We start from the raw sequence: 13,448 nt of genomic DNA, 5'->3' as shown, positions 1-13,448 counted from the left end.
TGTGAAATTATTTTCCCTTTTCCCTCATTATGTTTGCAGGATATTTTACTGAACTTGCTATACCCAAGCTTCTGACAGGAAGATTTTACTGTTCAGATCTTACCAGAGCCATTCATTTTCTAATCGGTTATTTAACAATCCATGGTATAGCCTTTAAGGGAACCAACTAGAGAAACACAACTAATAAAATCCAATACCTAATACTGCAGTAAAGCAAGGAAGGTTGAAAGAGTTGCACTCCATTTCCTGTAAAAAATGTTTCAAGCGATGTCCAGTTGACAGGGAATGCCATCCCCATCATGCAGATACTTGTGTCAGCATGTGTGTACCTGAATGATGGAGAATGATTTTCTATTTATTTTAGAAATAATGTCTCCAAAGCTCTTACTCTGTAATTATAGAACTCTTAATTTGAAATACTACTCACCTCACCTGAATGTTTAATTTCGGAATGAATTGCCCATCCAGAAATCAAATAAGGTGTGTTCACATGTTGGTGGAATATTGAGCTGCAAATTCTGTACCAGTCTGCTGCTTCTCCTGCTAGAATTTGAGTGGACTTAGAGCTTGTGACTGGGAAGTATGATTGCCTCCCATTTCACCAAATCTGGTTTTGTATTCCTTTCTCACAGTGAAATTACACAGGTCTGTTAACCTACAGCTCTACTCGACTCGTTAGGGACCAGTATGTCAAACCAATAACTACATTGCTTTCTCACCAGTTCTTTTCTAAAAAGTGGTAGTGTTTGTCTGATAGATTCTCATGCTTGCTGTAGAGAGAAAAACAGTGCACAAAAATCGATGACTTAATTAGCATCAGAAGAACAGGTCATCAAGAGCAGCAGACTTCAGACCAACGTAAGCTTATTAGTATTGTCCTGTCAGTTCGATATGTTATATAAGCCAGATTATTTTCAGTGTCAGTTTTCATTTGATTTCTACAGACTTTAAGCACAGTTAGTTCTGATCTGTTTTGGCTTTGTCCTAAAGAGCCCATTGGAATGGGAAACAATAAAGGCTACAGAGTAGATGGAGTAAGTGCTGAGGAGTAAGCTGTAGTTCTCAAAATCCTGCAATCATCTGAACAATGGTAGCTGCATGTTTTACCCCTCAGCTGTTAATGGGATGTAAACCTCCAGTTCTGTGTGTCCATCCACTCTTGAAAGATCCATGGGTGTACTGACTCCAGGTCCTGTTCCCAGGCTGGTCACACCGTCCCCTTCTACTGCATCTTCCACTGAAGGATGCAGGCAGCTACAAACTATTGAGTTTTACAGGTTCTGACCTTTACTTTTGATGCTTTGTGATACGTTTCAGTCTTGTCTACACAGGCGTAAAGCTTTTCTGGGGTGGGAGTAAGCACTTGTAACTTACAGTGCCTGCATACATGCTCTTCTGCATTTGTAAGAGGGATTGAAAGAGCTCTAGGCTGTATGGGAGATAGGGGGAAAAAATAGTAAAAAAATTACATTTTGACTGTGGGACTTCAGGTGATTAAAATTTCTGGCAGCTGGTGCTATTGGCTGTGACTGCTGGGCAGTGGTTGGCATCCCCTGTTGTGAGCAGTGTCCAGCCACTGCTTTTTTGGAGGGCTACTAAGTTGTATTGGACAGATTCTTAAGAAGACAGTGTCTTAAGAATTTGAAGTGTGTTAATGCATCTAATATCAGAATCTTCTGCTTAGAACAGGCAACTTTCAGGACTCCTCCATGGCTGTGATCTGCACGTCTCTACTCCTTTTTCCATCTTCCCTCTTTTCCCTTTGCCGCCATGGCATGGCTTTATTAGTGCTAGAATAGATCATTCCTGTCAGCCTCCTGTTCATCACCTCTGTGTGTTTTGCTCCTAGCTGCAGGTAACCTTTGGTAGATGGCTTCTGTGTGTGGCCTAGGTGTATTTTTAGCTCTAGGCTTTGCTTGTTTCAGACTGTGGCACACTGGTCCATTGTTAGAGTGTGGCTTTCATCTCCTCTCTGGGAGGGACCAGTTATAACTGATAGTTGCTTCTTTGCCTTTTCAAACATCACTCCTTTCCTTGTATCTTTTTTCCTTCTGGCAAACACTTCCCTCTTTGGAGCTCAAGCCAGCATAGCTCTGCAAAGCTCTCTCCAAGCTGCTAACAAGGTAAGCAATGGAGAATCAAATGAGGATTTTAAGTGTTCCTTTATGCAGCAGCATCCTGGAAAGGAAATTATGGTGACTTGCTGTCATTGGCAGATATTTTGGTGTGGGCAATTATTTTCTTACCGCATTTAAGTTCTTTTAAATCCATGTTTCTGAATAATACTTGTGTTTCATAGCAAGCCTACTAACAGTACAGATATTAGCATGAATTAACTAAACTCAAGCCCCTGTACACTGAATTCTTACGTCAAAACTAAGTGAAGTTCTCAGAAGCTGCATCTTTAGTGATGAGTTTGAGTTTCATATATGCATAAATGAGTTTCATGTGCATAAATTAGTTACATTGCTGAGGAAAGTTGCTTGATGAGAAGCAATATTCTAATCTTTGTGCTGGTATTTTACTTGTATAATTGATATGTTAAACTGGTTTCTGGATCTTTTTTATCCATTAGGTCTTTGTGCCCCCATGTTTTCCTTCATGAGCAGTTCCCTTTGTGATTTCCTTCATGTGTCCTTATATGAACCCATTGACTACTATGAACTGTCTTGCATCTAAATATAAATATGTCGGTGAGCTTGATAAAACAAACTCTGCACCCTTTCAAAACTGAATTCTATATTGTTTGTAAATGGAACTCTGCACAGATGACTTGTCTACAGATTAGACCACTATTGGCAAAGTGCAGATCACAGATAAAACTTACCTTTCAATGGCAAAATGTAAACTCAGTTGGGGCTACTTGCCTCTGCACTTCAACAAGCAGGCTGCTTCCACATAACAATCACATTCCATTAGAAGAAGAGGAGAAGATAAGATGTTTGCAGTAGAAATACTTCTAGAAGCTCTGCAGACAATAAAGAAACTAAAAGTGCTCTGAAACTGTTTCGCTTCAATGTCCTGTTGTTTAAAGTTGGCTCTTGTAATGTAAAAAGCATTCTTCAGGTGTACTTTGCTCATGTTCAGATTTTAGTGAGTGGGTAGAGGAACACCACTCACAAATTACTTCCTGCCTTAAGCACATAGTCTGCAATTAGTGCTGAGTTAAGGGAATGGTTTACAAGGTTTGATAGACTCAGCAGGGAAAAGTGGGATGGGTTGTCTCAAGGGGAAATGCTCTGATGATTTCCTTGGACTTGTTTTGCATTGGTGTTATGATAGCCTTCAAAGTAGGGAGAAACCATGCACATCACAAATCCCGCTTAACCTTTTCCGTCATCAGGAGCTATCTGTTTGATAAGCCTGTGAAAACAAATGAAAATATCCCCAGGGTAAAAGCTTACTGGGGAAGAGAGCTGATGATTGAATGAATCATGCCTTACCACAAGTTGTCACACTGCTGCCCACAGTCACCCTGTCTTGTTGAGGGCTTTGATCTGAAGTCTGTGCGGCCCCTTTCAGTAGTTCCCAGAATCCACTGATTTAAACACAGTACTTGAAATGGAGCTGAAACAGAGCCCAACTTTACTTACCAGTCTGCAAAAGGTCCCTTTCCAGGAGGCTGGTTTTAGCATTCTGTGTCCTTACTTTGAGTGCCTTACGAGGATGGATGCATTAGGATCTACAAAGGATCAAATACAAGGAGGAGTGAGTGTGACTTGCAGATACAGAGCAGGTAGGTTTGGTTGCTGGGTTTGCTTCAGGAACTTTTGTGTGAAATGACAATGTTTGACTTGATATTCTGGGGGGTGTTTTGGTTTTTTTTTTTGCTAAAGTGGAATATCTTCACCTGGAGGGACAGAATGTGCTCATCAAAATAATTTTGTAGTTAGGACTCGTCCTTGGCAGTGTGAGCAGTGTATGAAACTGCTCATACACACAATGGGAATTTGGGTCTGCATCTCATTGTCCTGGTTGAGGATTTGGTACAGGGGACTGGTTTTCCTCTGTAATAGTGTGGTAGGTGATCCTTGGAGTAAAATACAAGCTGAGCAGTGTGTGCAAGATGTTCTCCATCAGAAGCCTGTCAGACTAGAATCTTGAAAGGTGAGAGCCAGGGAAAAGGCTGCAGCAATCACATTCAGTATGTTGGGTCTTTCTAATAGGACTGTAGGTGCTTCTGTAATGAACAGAAGTCTGTGAAATACAAATGTAAACTTACTGTTCTTGTTTGGGTTTTATTGTTCTTTTAGAAGTTGTTTTTAGGCTGTTAAGTCTCAGCCTGACAACTTATCTAGACAGTGAGAGCTCTGATTAGGATTTAGGAGTAGGAGAGGATAATTATTGCACAGTACTAATGAGAATAACAGCTGGATGTGTCCAAAAGTGAACCTGTGCACCTGGAGAAATTTTACAGATGAATTTGGGATGTCTGTAAGTTTGTGAGGTGTTAAGGTCCGTTTTGATAAAGGCAAAGAAACTAATTTACTTTGTCCTGTGAGCCTGGCCCTGGGTGGTACACTCATTCTCCCTGGCTTAAGCTCTTCAGTGACCTTGTGGCCATGTGAGTAGCTGTGTTTTCACAGCTTTGGTTGCTAAACTGCATTATTAGAAATGATAAATGAGTTGTTTCCATATAAGCAACTTGTTTTTGTAGTAGTGACCATCAAGTGGGCCATGTCCCATTCAGATTTTATGAATGTCAATCTTATTTAAAAGGTCTTGAAAACCTGAGACTGCAGCCACCCTAGCTGTGTAGAATTGTCCATTATGTGTGTGTTGATGCATATGTAAAAAAAAACTCCACATTATTTTCTGGCAGAACAGTATAAATGTACTTTCCATAGTTGCCAACAACTACAGCTTTCCTGGGTATGGTTTATGTAACCCACAGAAACATCTCCGTTTACTTGCCAAAATTTTCAGGGTCAGGAGGGGCTGTCCAGTGCTTCAGTGCTCCTAAGTAGTTGCTGTTGTATTGCAGTGGAGGGAAACAAACAGCAACAAACAAACCAACCTGAAAAAACAACCAACCTGGTGGTTTCTTGGTTAGTATTGTCCCAGTTGAGCTGTGGCTGGTATAGGAAAGAGGACAGATTCATGTAGGGCTGTGCTTAATGCCAGTATGACTTTTGCTGCATTTTGAAGAACGATGCTTTCATATCTTCAGGATTGTCATTAGTCATTTACACATGGAAATGATACATACTTGGCAAAAGGTCAAATACATTTTTGGAAAGAAACCCTTTGTATTACTTTATTACAGTTGATAGATTTCCCTCTTATTAATGACTGTAAGATCTGCTTCACCCTTCAGCATGAACTTCCCCAGTGCAGACAGTCGAGACATTTTTCTCTATTTTTATTCCTTGCTAATTGCAGGACAGCCATGGATAAAAGTGAGTTGGTACAGAAAGCCAAACTGGCTGAGCAAGCCGAGCGTTACGATGACATGGCTGCTGCTATGAAGGCTGTCACTGAGCAGGGACATGAACTGTCCAATGAAGAAAGGAATCTCCTCTCCGTGGCCTACAAGAACGTGGTCGGTGCCCGTCGCTCCTCCTGGCGCGTGATTTCCAGCATCGAACAGAAAACAGAGAGAAATGAGAAGAAACAGCAGATGGGAAAAGAATATCGTGAGAAAATTGAGGCTGAATTGCAGGATATCTGCAATGATGTTCTGGTAATAATCCAACAGCAAAAATAACAGTAGTTAGTACTGCAGCATTCTTCAGAGAGGCTTAAGGAATTTTAGTAGTGCTGTAGACACTGCAGCACCTTAGCAGGGGAATAATTTTGCATAGCTACATACTTGGGTCCAATTCTAGCTCCTAAGTCATTTAGCTTGCTTCTTAAGAAATTTGTTATAAAAGAGTATACTTTTTAGCAGAAAAAAGCAAACAAGGCCATGTTGAAAACCCCTGGCTGCTGGCTGGAGAGGGTTCACCATGAAAACAAATTTAGATCTGGGGCACCAGCATGAGTCCTGCTAAAAGGCCTGCTGTTTAAATTCTTTCATTAATGAATGCTGACATCCTGAGTCTTTTTTATTACTTTTGTTTAATGGAGAAGGTGTGTAGCTCTTCTCCCAGACTGATTTTGCTTTTTCTTTCACTCAGACAAGATGCCTTTTATTGTTGTTTTGTTTGCTTAAGATCAGTCTGGAGCAGATGCTGTCAGTGCAGTCAATCTTCGCATCTCTTTCTGAGTGCACACGTACTGCCTGTACCACTGTCAAACTGTTCAGCTGACGCTGGAGATAGAATCAGTTCCTTGTGGACAATTTCACAGCTCTGCATAGAATTCAAATTTGTGGCAGCAAAAGTGACCAGAGGTGCTAATTTCCATCTGATGCTTTTCATTAGTTGGCCGTGGATGTGGGTTTGCATCAGCAAGCTTAAGCCCTGGTAGCCTTTAGATCCTGCAGGAGGGAATTGTGGGTCGTCTCAACACAGCAAGTTTTCAGCTCTCCGTAGATTAGGCTACAAGTAGTTTCTCTTTTTTTTTTTCCCAGAGTTTAGACAGCAGTAGGCAAAGTGATTAACACATGACTCTACGTAAGTCATGACAGAAGTCATTGTTACTGTTTGAACAGTTCATGCTCACCATTGTAACAAAGGGTCTGTTTCAGACATTATGACTCAGGAAACGTAACTTTGTTTTAAATCCTTCTCAGGAACTCCTGGATAAATACCTTATTGTCAATGCCACGCAGCCAGAAAGCAAGGTCTTCTATTTGAAAATGAAAGGTGATTACTACAGATACCTCTCAGAGGTGGCGTCTGGGGACAATAAGCAGAGTAAGTAGAAATGAAGTCTCTCATTCTGCAGACCAAGCACAATCAAGTGTAAAAAACACTTGCGTTCTTTTCCCCAACATAAGTATTTATTTCTTACTAATGCTCTGTGGTTATGAAGATAGGTGCAGTGCAAGTCACTTTTGGAGAAAGACTTCACTGAAATTAATAGAAGTGATTGACAGATAGATGTTCATCAATGCAGTCAAACTCTACTTGCAGCCCCTGACCACAGTGGCTAATTTTCAAGCATATGTGGCAGAGTAAAATCATTTTCCTGGAGAACGTAGGTTTCTTTCTCATGGAAAATGCTTTGTTCCTTTCTTTCTCATGGAAAATGCTTTGTTTCTTTGATGTCATGTTTAAACTATGAATTTAGCTCAAGTCTTCACTGTTTGCAAACTCTCTGCATGCAAATATGGGATATTGGGTTCCTGGATTTTAAAGTAATTAGTTCTCAAATGGGAAAGCAGTGCTGAACTGTGCCTGAATTCCTGTGAGTATCTGACCAGCACGGATCTTATTGTTACTCATTAGCCAGGAAGGGACTGTTGGCTTTGCCCTGAAACCCCAACCTGAAATACAAAGTTCATGACCTAACTGCAGGAGTTCAGTTATCTTTTACTCCCCATATGGTTTTGTCTGAATTTATTATTGATAACTATGACTTCTTCAGCTGGGCTGGAAATGAATGTTTAAAACCAGAACACTTTGACTTAAGTAGAGTTTGGGTCCATTCAGATTGGTTCGAATTTGTTGAAAAAATTTACTTTAAGTCTCTTTTAAAAAATCTATTTCAGCATTAGTTCAGCAAGTGGAAGGCAGGCTTTTGCATGTAAAAACATTGAAGTAAGTGTCTGTGTATAGGTAATTGTATGAATTTCTGGTGGAACGGTAGTCTAGGCTGAGAATACAATTGCTTCCCCCATGTAGAGATGTACTGTGTATTTATGTGGTTGTAATTGCTTCTTGCAGCAACAGTAGCAAATTCCCAGCAAGCTTATCAGGAGGCATTTGAAATTAGCAAGAAAGAGATGCAGCCAACACACCCCATTCGACTCGGTTTGGCTCTAAATTTCTCTGTCTTCTACTATGAGATCCTAAATTCTCCTGAAAAAGCCTGTAATCTGGCAAAGACGGTAAGCAGACTCTTCATATCACCAATTTTTGTGGAGGCTGAGGAGGTAATTACATGGTTACAGTAGCACTTTGTAGATGATTATGCTTTTTCATATCAAATTCCTTAAAAATGCTGTCATTGAACTGTTGTCATTGTAGTATATTTTCAGGTAAGTTGGTTTGCTGGACTAGATTAGTTTTGGGTAAGGCTGATTTGCTACTGCAGCTGTTCCAGTGACAGGGAAGACAAATTGCCTCTTTTTAATGTCCACCTAAATCTCTTAGAATGTGTTTGTGTCAAAATTGAAAACACTTGAATTAATTAAGCAGTTCTAAAGTGAAATATTTATTTAAATAGGAGCACTTAGCCAGTACATGAATGTTGGTGTTGTCTGTGTGCCCATCTTTGTAGCTCTAAATGTCCTTATTATCCATATGCATGTGTACCCCTCTCTCCAGAGACCAAAAAGAGCTTTTGTGATGGGTTGTGGCAAACAAATAGCCAGTCATTTTTTCCTTAGCCTTCTCCCTAAAATAGGATTAGTCTTCTAAATGGAGCTTTTTGTGTCTGTGAAAATTGTCCGATAGTAACTTGAATAACATGGCATTAGGTGAATCTTTGTGTTCTTAATAGGCACTTCAGTAAGACTTTGTAACAAGAAGTGATGTTTTGCTGTAAAATGCTGTTGCTGTTCTTGCTTTTTTTAGTTAAAATGCTTACATCTGTTTGAAACCTGAATGAAGAAATAGCACTTATGGCTCTCAGACTCACAGTATTGATTTTCATGTGTAACGGATGGGAAGAATGGCTTTGTTAATCTCTAGTGGAACATACCTGACTTCCTCTGCTGTTGTGAAAAGAAATTGAAAACCTTCCTCCCTACTGTTGAAAAATCTTGTGTTCCATTTTCTTGTCTACTCACTCATGTACAGTATGTCTCTCCTAGTAATGGTACCTTTGTCTTTCACTGTTTATTTAGACCAATGAGACCTTCGTTTTTAATGAAAGTCTCTTTTTTTAAGTGTTGTTCTTAAACCTGACTTCAAGCTATGTGAACCGTTTTTCAGCATGACACAGAGAATGCTCTTGCCTTTTCAATATTTGGTATTACCATGATTAGTAAAGTTTTTCTGGGCTTTAATCTGAACACCCCTGAAGACTTCTGTTTTCCCCTGGCTGTCTAGGATCTGGTGCTCACTTAGGTTTGCATTTCTTCTTGTGGTGGAAAAGAAAAATACTGGAAGATTTTTTAACTGAATTTGTATAGTAATGTGGCAAATTTGTAAGCTCTGTATAAGCAGAAGTGACTCCAGAAAGCAGAGTGTGAAAGGGCTGTGTTTATGTTTTTAGGCATTTGATGAAGCAATAGCAGAGCTGGACACGCTGAATGAAGAGTCTTACAAAGACAGCACCCTGATCATGCAGCTGCTTAGGGACAACCTCACTGTGAGTACCATGGGGCAAACCACTGCACTCTAGGCTGCTGCACTGTGTGAAGTGGGACTCAGCATCTGAAAGCTGATGCAGTTCTGTGCAATTAAGAGCTTTTTCTCAGGCGTTAACTGCATGTGTTAACTTCGATGCTTTTTGTAACCAGACCAGTTAGACTTGCTTGTTCAAACTAGGAATCACTTGTTAATTGCTGTAACAAACTCAGATTCTTTTTGTTAACAGAGTGGAGTTTGTTCTCAACAGTTTTATGTGGAACTTCTCAGCTTGTGCTGGCTTCTTGCTTGTCTTTTATTCATGCTCTAGATTATTATTCCTTAGCTTTGCTATTAAGTTCAGTTCTGCATTGCTCTTAGCTGAGAAAGTTGCACAGCTACTACTAATTACGCTGTCTTCCCTTTCCTGACAATTGTAATTAACTGTGCTTCCAGCATAAACACGTGTTTGTATTTCCTTACAGCTATGGACGTCGGAAAACCAGGGAGATGAAGGGGATGCTGGGGAGGGAGAGAACTAATGGCTGTCACGCTTCACTATATGTTCAATGTCACCCTGTATCCTACACATAATCCCTTTGTGCGACAAGCAAAAAGAATAGTACATCGACTTTCACAACCTCAACGTAGCAAAAACTGTCTGTGGGGTAAAACCAGTTGGTTGGTGTTTTGTGTACCTAGAGCGGAGGTCGGTTATTCCAATGGCATTCCGAACTTTCCTATTCTGAACATTTACAGTTCCGATTACCGTGTTTATATTTTTAACTGAACACTGTGATAATAATAATAATGGGTTTTGTGATTGCAATTGACTTTACAAAACTCTTATTGGTAGAAAAGTAGACATCAATTATGTAACTCTGGCGAGCTTAATTTGGCACCAAAATAGTCGAAGTACAATTCTGTTGTAAAGTTGTACAGAAAGTTATAGAGATTCTATTGTGACACTGGGGCATGGAAGGAAAACAATCCAATGTATGGCATTCCAGTTAGGGACACTGCTATGAGGTAGTTGAACAGGCACACTCTGTAGACATTTGTAACCGAGTCTGAGGCACCGCTTTCAGTCAAAAGCTCACTTTGTCAATCCTGTCTTTCTGGGGATGGGGTTTGTTTTGGGGAGGAGGGAAACGGGGGAGTTAGCAGCTTGATTTCCAAACTCTTTACACTGGCAGATAACTGGGATTTGACTTCTCAAAGTGCTTTCATGCTCATACCACATGCATGACTAAGCCCCTTCCCACAGCAATAACTTTTACCTAGTTACAACTTAGATATTCTTCAGTAGTGAAAACTCTTGGTTTGCTGCCATGGACTTGCAATAGGAGAAGATTCAATTTTTTGAATGGCCTTATTATTTGGATGATACCATGAAGTGATCTGCCACTTTTGCATTACTTTACTCTTAGGTGAATCAAAATCTCCATGGTATTCCCATTCTCAATTTATCCTGAAAACTTCTAAAGTAATCACTGAGCCGTCTTTTAAGTTCACTTTATAGAAATTTTTCTCCCACTGGACTCTGTTCATCCTTGACCCTCTCACCTGTTTAAACTCCATTAAAGCAGTTTTGGACTCCCACATGCACATCATCTTTTCCACGGTTCCTGGTGGTGTCAGGATGGTGGTGAATGAGGCCTGCACCTCGCACCAAGGACAGGTTTCTTCCTCGGGTGTTTGAGAGCTGCCAGTGCTGTTGCATTCTTCAGCTCATGTCTGCCGTTCTTTGGTGGTACCAGGAAACCAGCTCAAGTACTGGCTCAAATATTCAGGATTTCCTGTCTTGTACTGGAATGCAGACCTACACATCTGTAACGCTTGTAACTTGTAATATTTGAGCTCCAAACGTCCTCACCTTGTCATGTTTCAAACATGTCCCATTACACAAAACCTAGTAAGAGTTGCGTGAATAATGCAGTGGAAAAGATTAGGAATAGTCACCTATCAGTCCCGTGGTATCATCCCCTGCCTTCACATTCCACTTAGGTATAGGATCCATCTGTTTGTCCATCTGTCTGCTGAAAAGAATTTCATGCACTGATTTTAAAACTCCCCTCTACTAGCTGAACAAATTGTGCAGTTAATACTTGGCGCTTGATAAATGCAGTAGTGAATGTGGAACCGAGCCTGTCTGTATATCTGGTAGCTCTTTTCGCTTTGTTTTTACTGACCAGTATTCTGCCTAAAGTTTGCTTCTGTGACGGTTATATTGCCTAGCACACACGTGGTTGTGAGAATAGTATAGCAAAAAGAAATACCTGGTTATTGATGTACTAGATTTGTGTATGTCTTTTAAACAGTTCTAGTTTCACCTTACACAAAATAATCAGGAAAGTGTAAAAGAATTCAAAAGTGAATAATAAAAAAAAATTTTATCATTTGGTCGTGTCTGTTGTCTTTGCTGTAGTAGTGGCAAAACCTGTGGTAGTAAAATCACCACTTACATTCAGTTCTCAGTTTGTGGATCGTGTGAGTTGATTCATGGTTTACAAATACTGAGTTACTCATTCCTTTACCAAGAGACTTCCCCACACACCCTCCCAGATTTGTAGGAGAAAACACTGTTTCTCTTCTTTTTTGTTGAGGGCATACTTGTAATATATTGTCATTGCAGAGCTCAAGTGCAACTCTGAATAACCATTTAACTTGTCATGAGTCATCGCACATTGTAGGGTTGAACACACTGTAAATGAGAGAAGTCTGTTGGTTACATTTAGAGATTTTTCTTGGGAATCTTTTAAATACCCACTGTGAACACAGGGCTGGCCTCACCTCTGCACACGCAGCTCTGCTTGTCTCAGACTGTGCTGTGCTAGAGCCACACCAAGAGTGCAAAATAAGTGGAGGCGTCTTCCTGGACTTAAGAGCGCTTGAAGGGATGGATGGCAGCAGCCAGGCGGCAGATGCTGGGCAGCCTAAAAGCTTGAAGGAGCTTGGTCCTGCTCCCAGAGCTTCCTGCTCCTGCAGTAGGACAACACAGAAGTGTGCACGGTGGAAAATGTCACTTGGCTGCTCTTGATTGACCACTATGAAGGCATTAGGCCAAATCTAACCAGCTGTTGCTTGACCACTGCTCTGCCCTGTGCCATAGCTTTACATGGTGGTCCCTCCATGTCTGTAATTATTGCTACGTTGTCATTTTCTTCAGCCTTTATGGACATACCCAAATGTATGCACATATCAAGCATCTTAAATTATTTGTAGTGTGCACTAACTCCCAGTCTGAGTCACGCCAATGACATTGTCAGCTCTTGAGAAGAAAAATCCCTATGTCTGCTAGCTGCTCATGTTCAGAGACCATCTCCTGTCCTAGTCCTCTCACACAACATCTCTCATCCTTACTGTCTGTTTTGGGGAAATTGTGAGCTGAGGAGGCTGGTCTGCAGCAGTGCTGAGTTGAGGGGGTGTCTCATTTTTTTATTTAATTCTGTCTTTCTGGGAAAGGGCTTTCCAGCTGGCACAGCCACCGTAACAGTCCAGGTGCACTCTACGTGTTTAGCTCATCTTACTGTTGCTGCCGCAGCTTCTCATTCTTGGCACTGATGCTCATCTGACCTTTGGGTGAGGCGTCTTTGTGTGGGAAACCACCAGAAGGCTTTTGTGAGTGTAAAGGTTCTCCTGATTGCCCCGCAGCTGACTTCCGAGGGTGCGGGTGGGGTGGAGCCGGATGCTGGGGAAACTGCTTTGGAATTGCACTGCCTGCGGCTCGAGGTTCTCGTGTGCTTTCATCCTGCGTTACGTCCCGAACAGCTGGGGTGCGATCTCTATGGGTGAAAGTCACCTTACAGCTCTCCTGGGCTATACAAACAAGAAGTGACGATGGCAGAGGCCACATCCCCTGGGTCTCTGTTGGGTCCTGAGGGAGATTGCTGTGGAGTTTGGAAATGCGTGAGCGCCCGGTGGTGAGGGATTTGTAACCGAGCTGTGTAAATCTCCTGCCTGTACTCCTTCAGAGGATTACATACCAGAAGGTGCATGTGATTTCCTAAAAGCGCGTGGGTGGGACCCGCTGTCAATGTTCCAGGGCGACACGCAGCGCGATTCCCCTGCCCTTCGTTTGGGAAAGCACGAGACGCGCAGGAGCTG

The 13,448-nt window shown here is 41.3% G+C and overlaps 1 protein-coding gene across 1 annotated transcript; it reads left to right on the top strand.

Moving 5' to 3' along the window:
* Positions 1-1,629: 1,629 nt before the first annotated feature.
* On the top strand, positions 1,630-11,742 carry YWHAB (tyrosine 3-monooxygenase/tryptophan 5-monooxygenase activation protein beta). The gene is made up of 6 exons (XM_008633742.2): positions 1,630-2,123; positions 5,383-5,683; positions 6,677-6,800; positions 7,773-7,936; positions 9,268-9,363; positions 9,827-11,742. Exons 2-6 carry the CDS (start codon positions 5,390-5,392, stop codon positions 9,881-9,883), a joined length of 735 nt encoding a protein of 244 aa, XP_008631964.1. The 5' UTR covers positions 1,630-2,123; positions 5,383-5,389; the 3' UTR covers positions 9,884-11,742.
* Positions 11,743-13,448: the final 1,706 nt, after the last annotated feature.

This window comes from Corvus brachyrhynchos, unplaced genomic scaffold (assembly GCF_000691975.1).
Source record: "Corvus brachyrhynchos isolate BGI_N302 unplaced genomic scaffold, ASM69197v1 scaffold10, whole genome shotgun sequence".
Lineage (NCBI taxonomy): Eukaryota > Metazoa > Chordata > Aves > Passeriformes > Corvidae > Corvus > Corvus brachyrhynchos.
The sequence above is the reverse complement of the archived record's forward strand: the minus strand, read 5'-3'. Positions and strand labels throughout refer to the sequence as shown.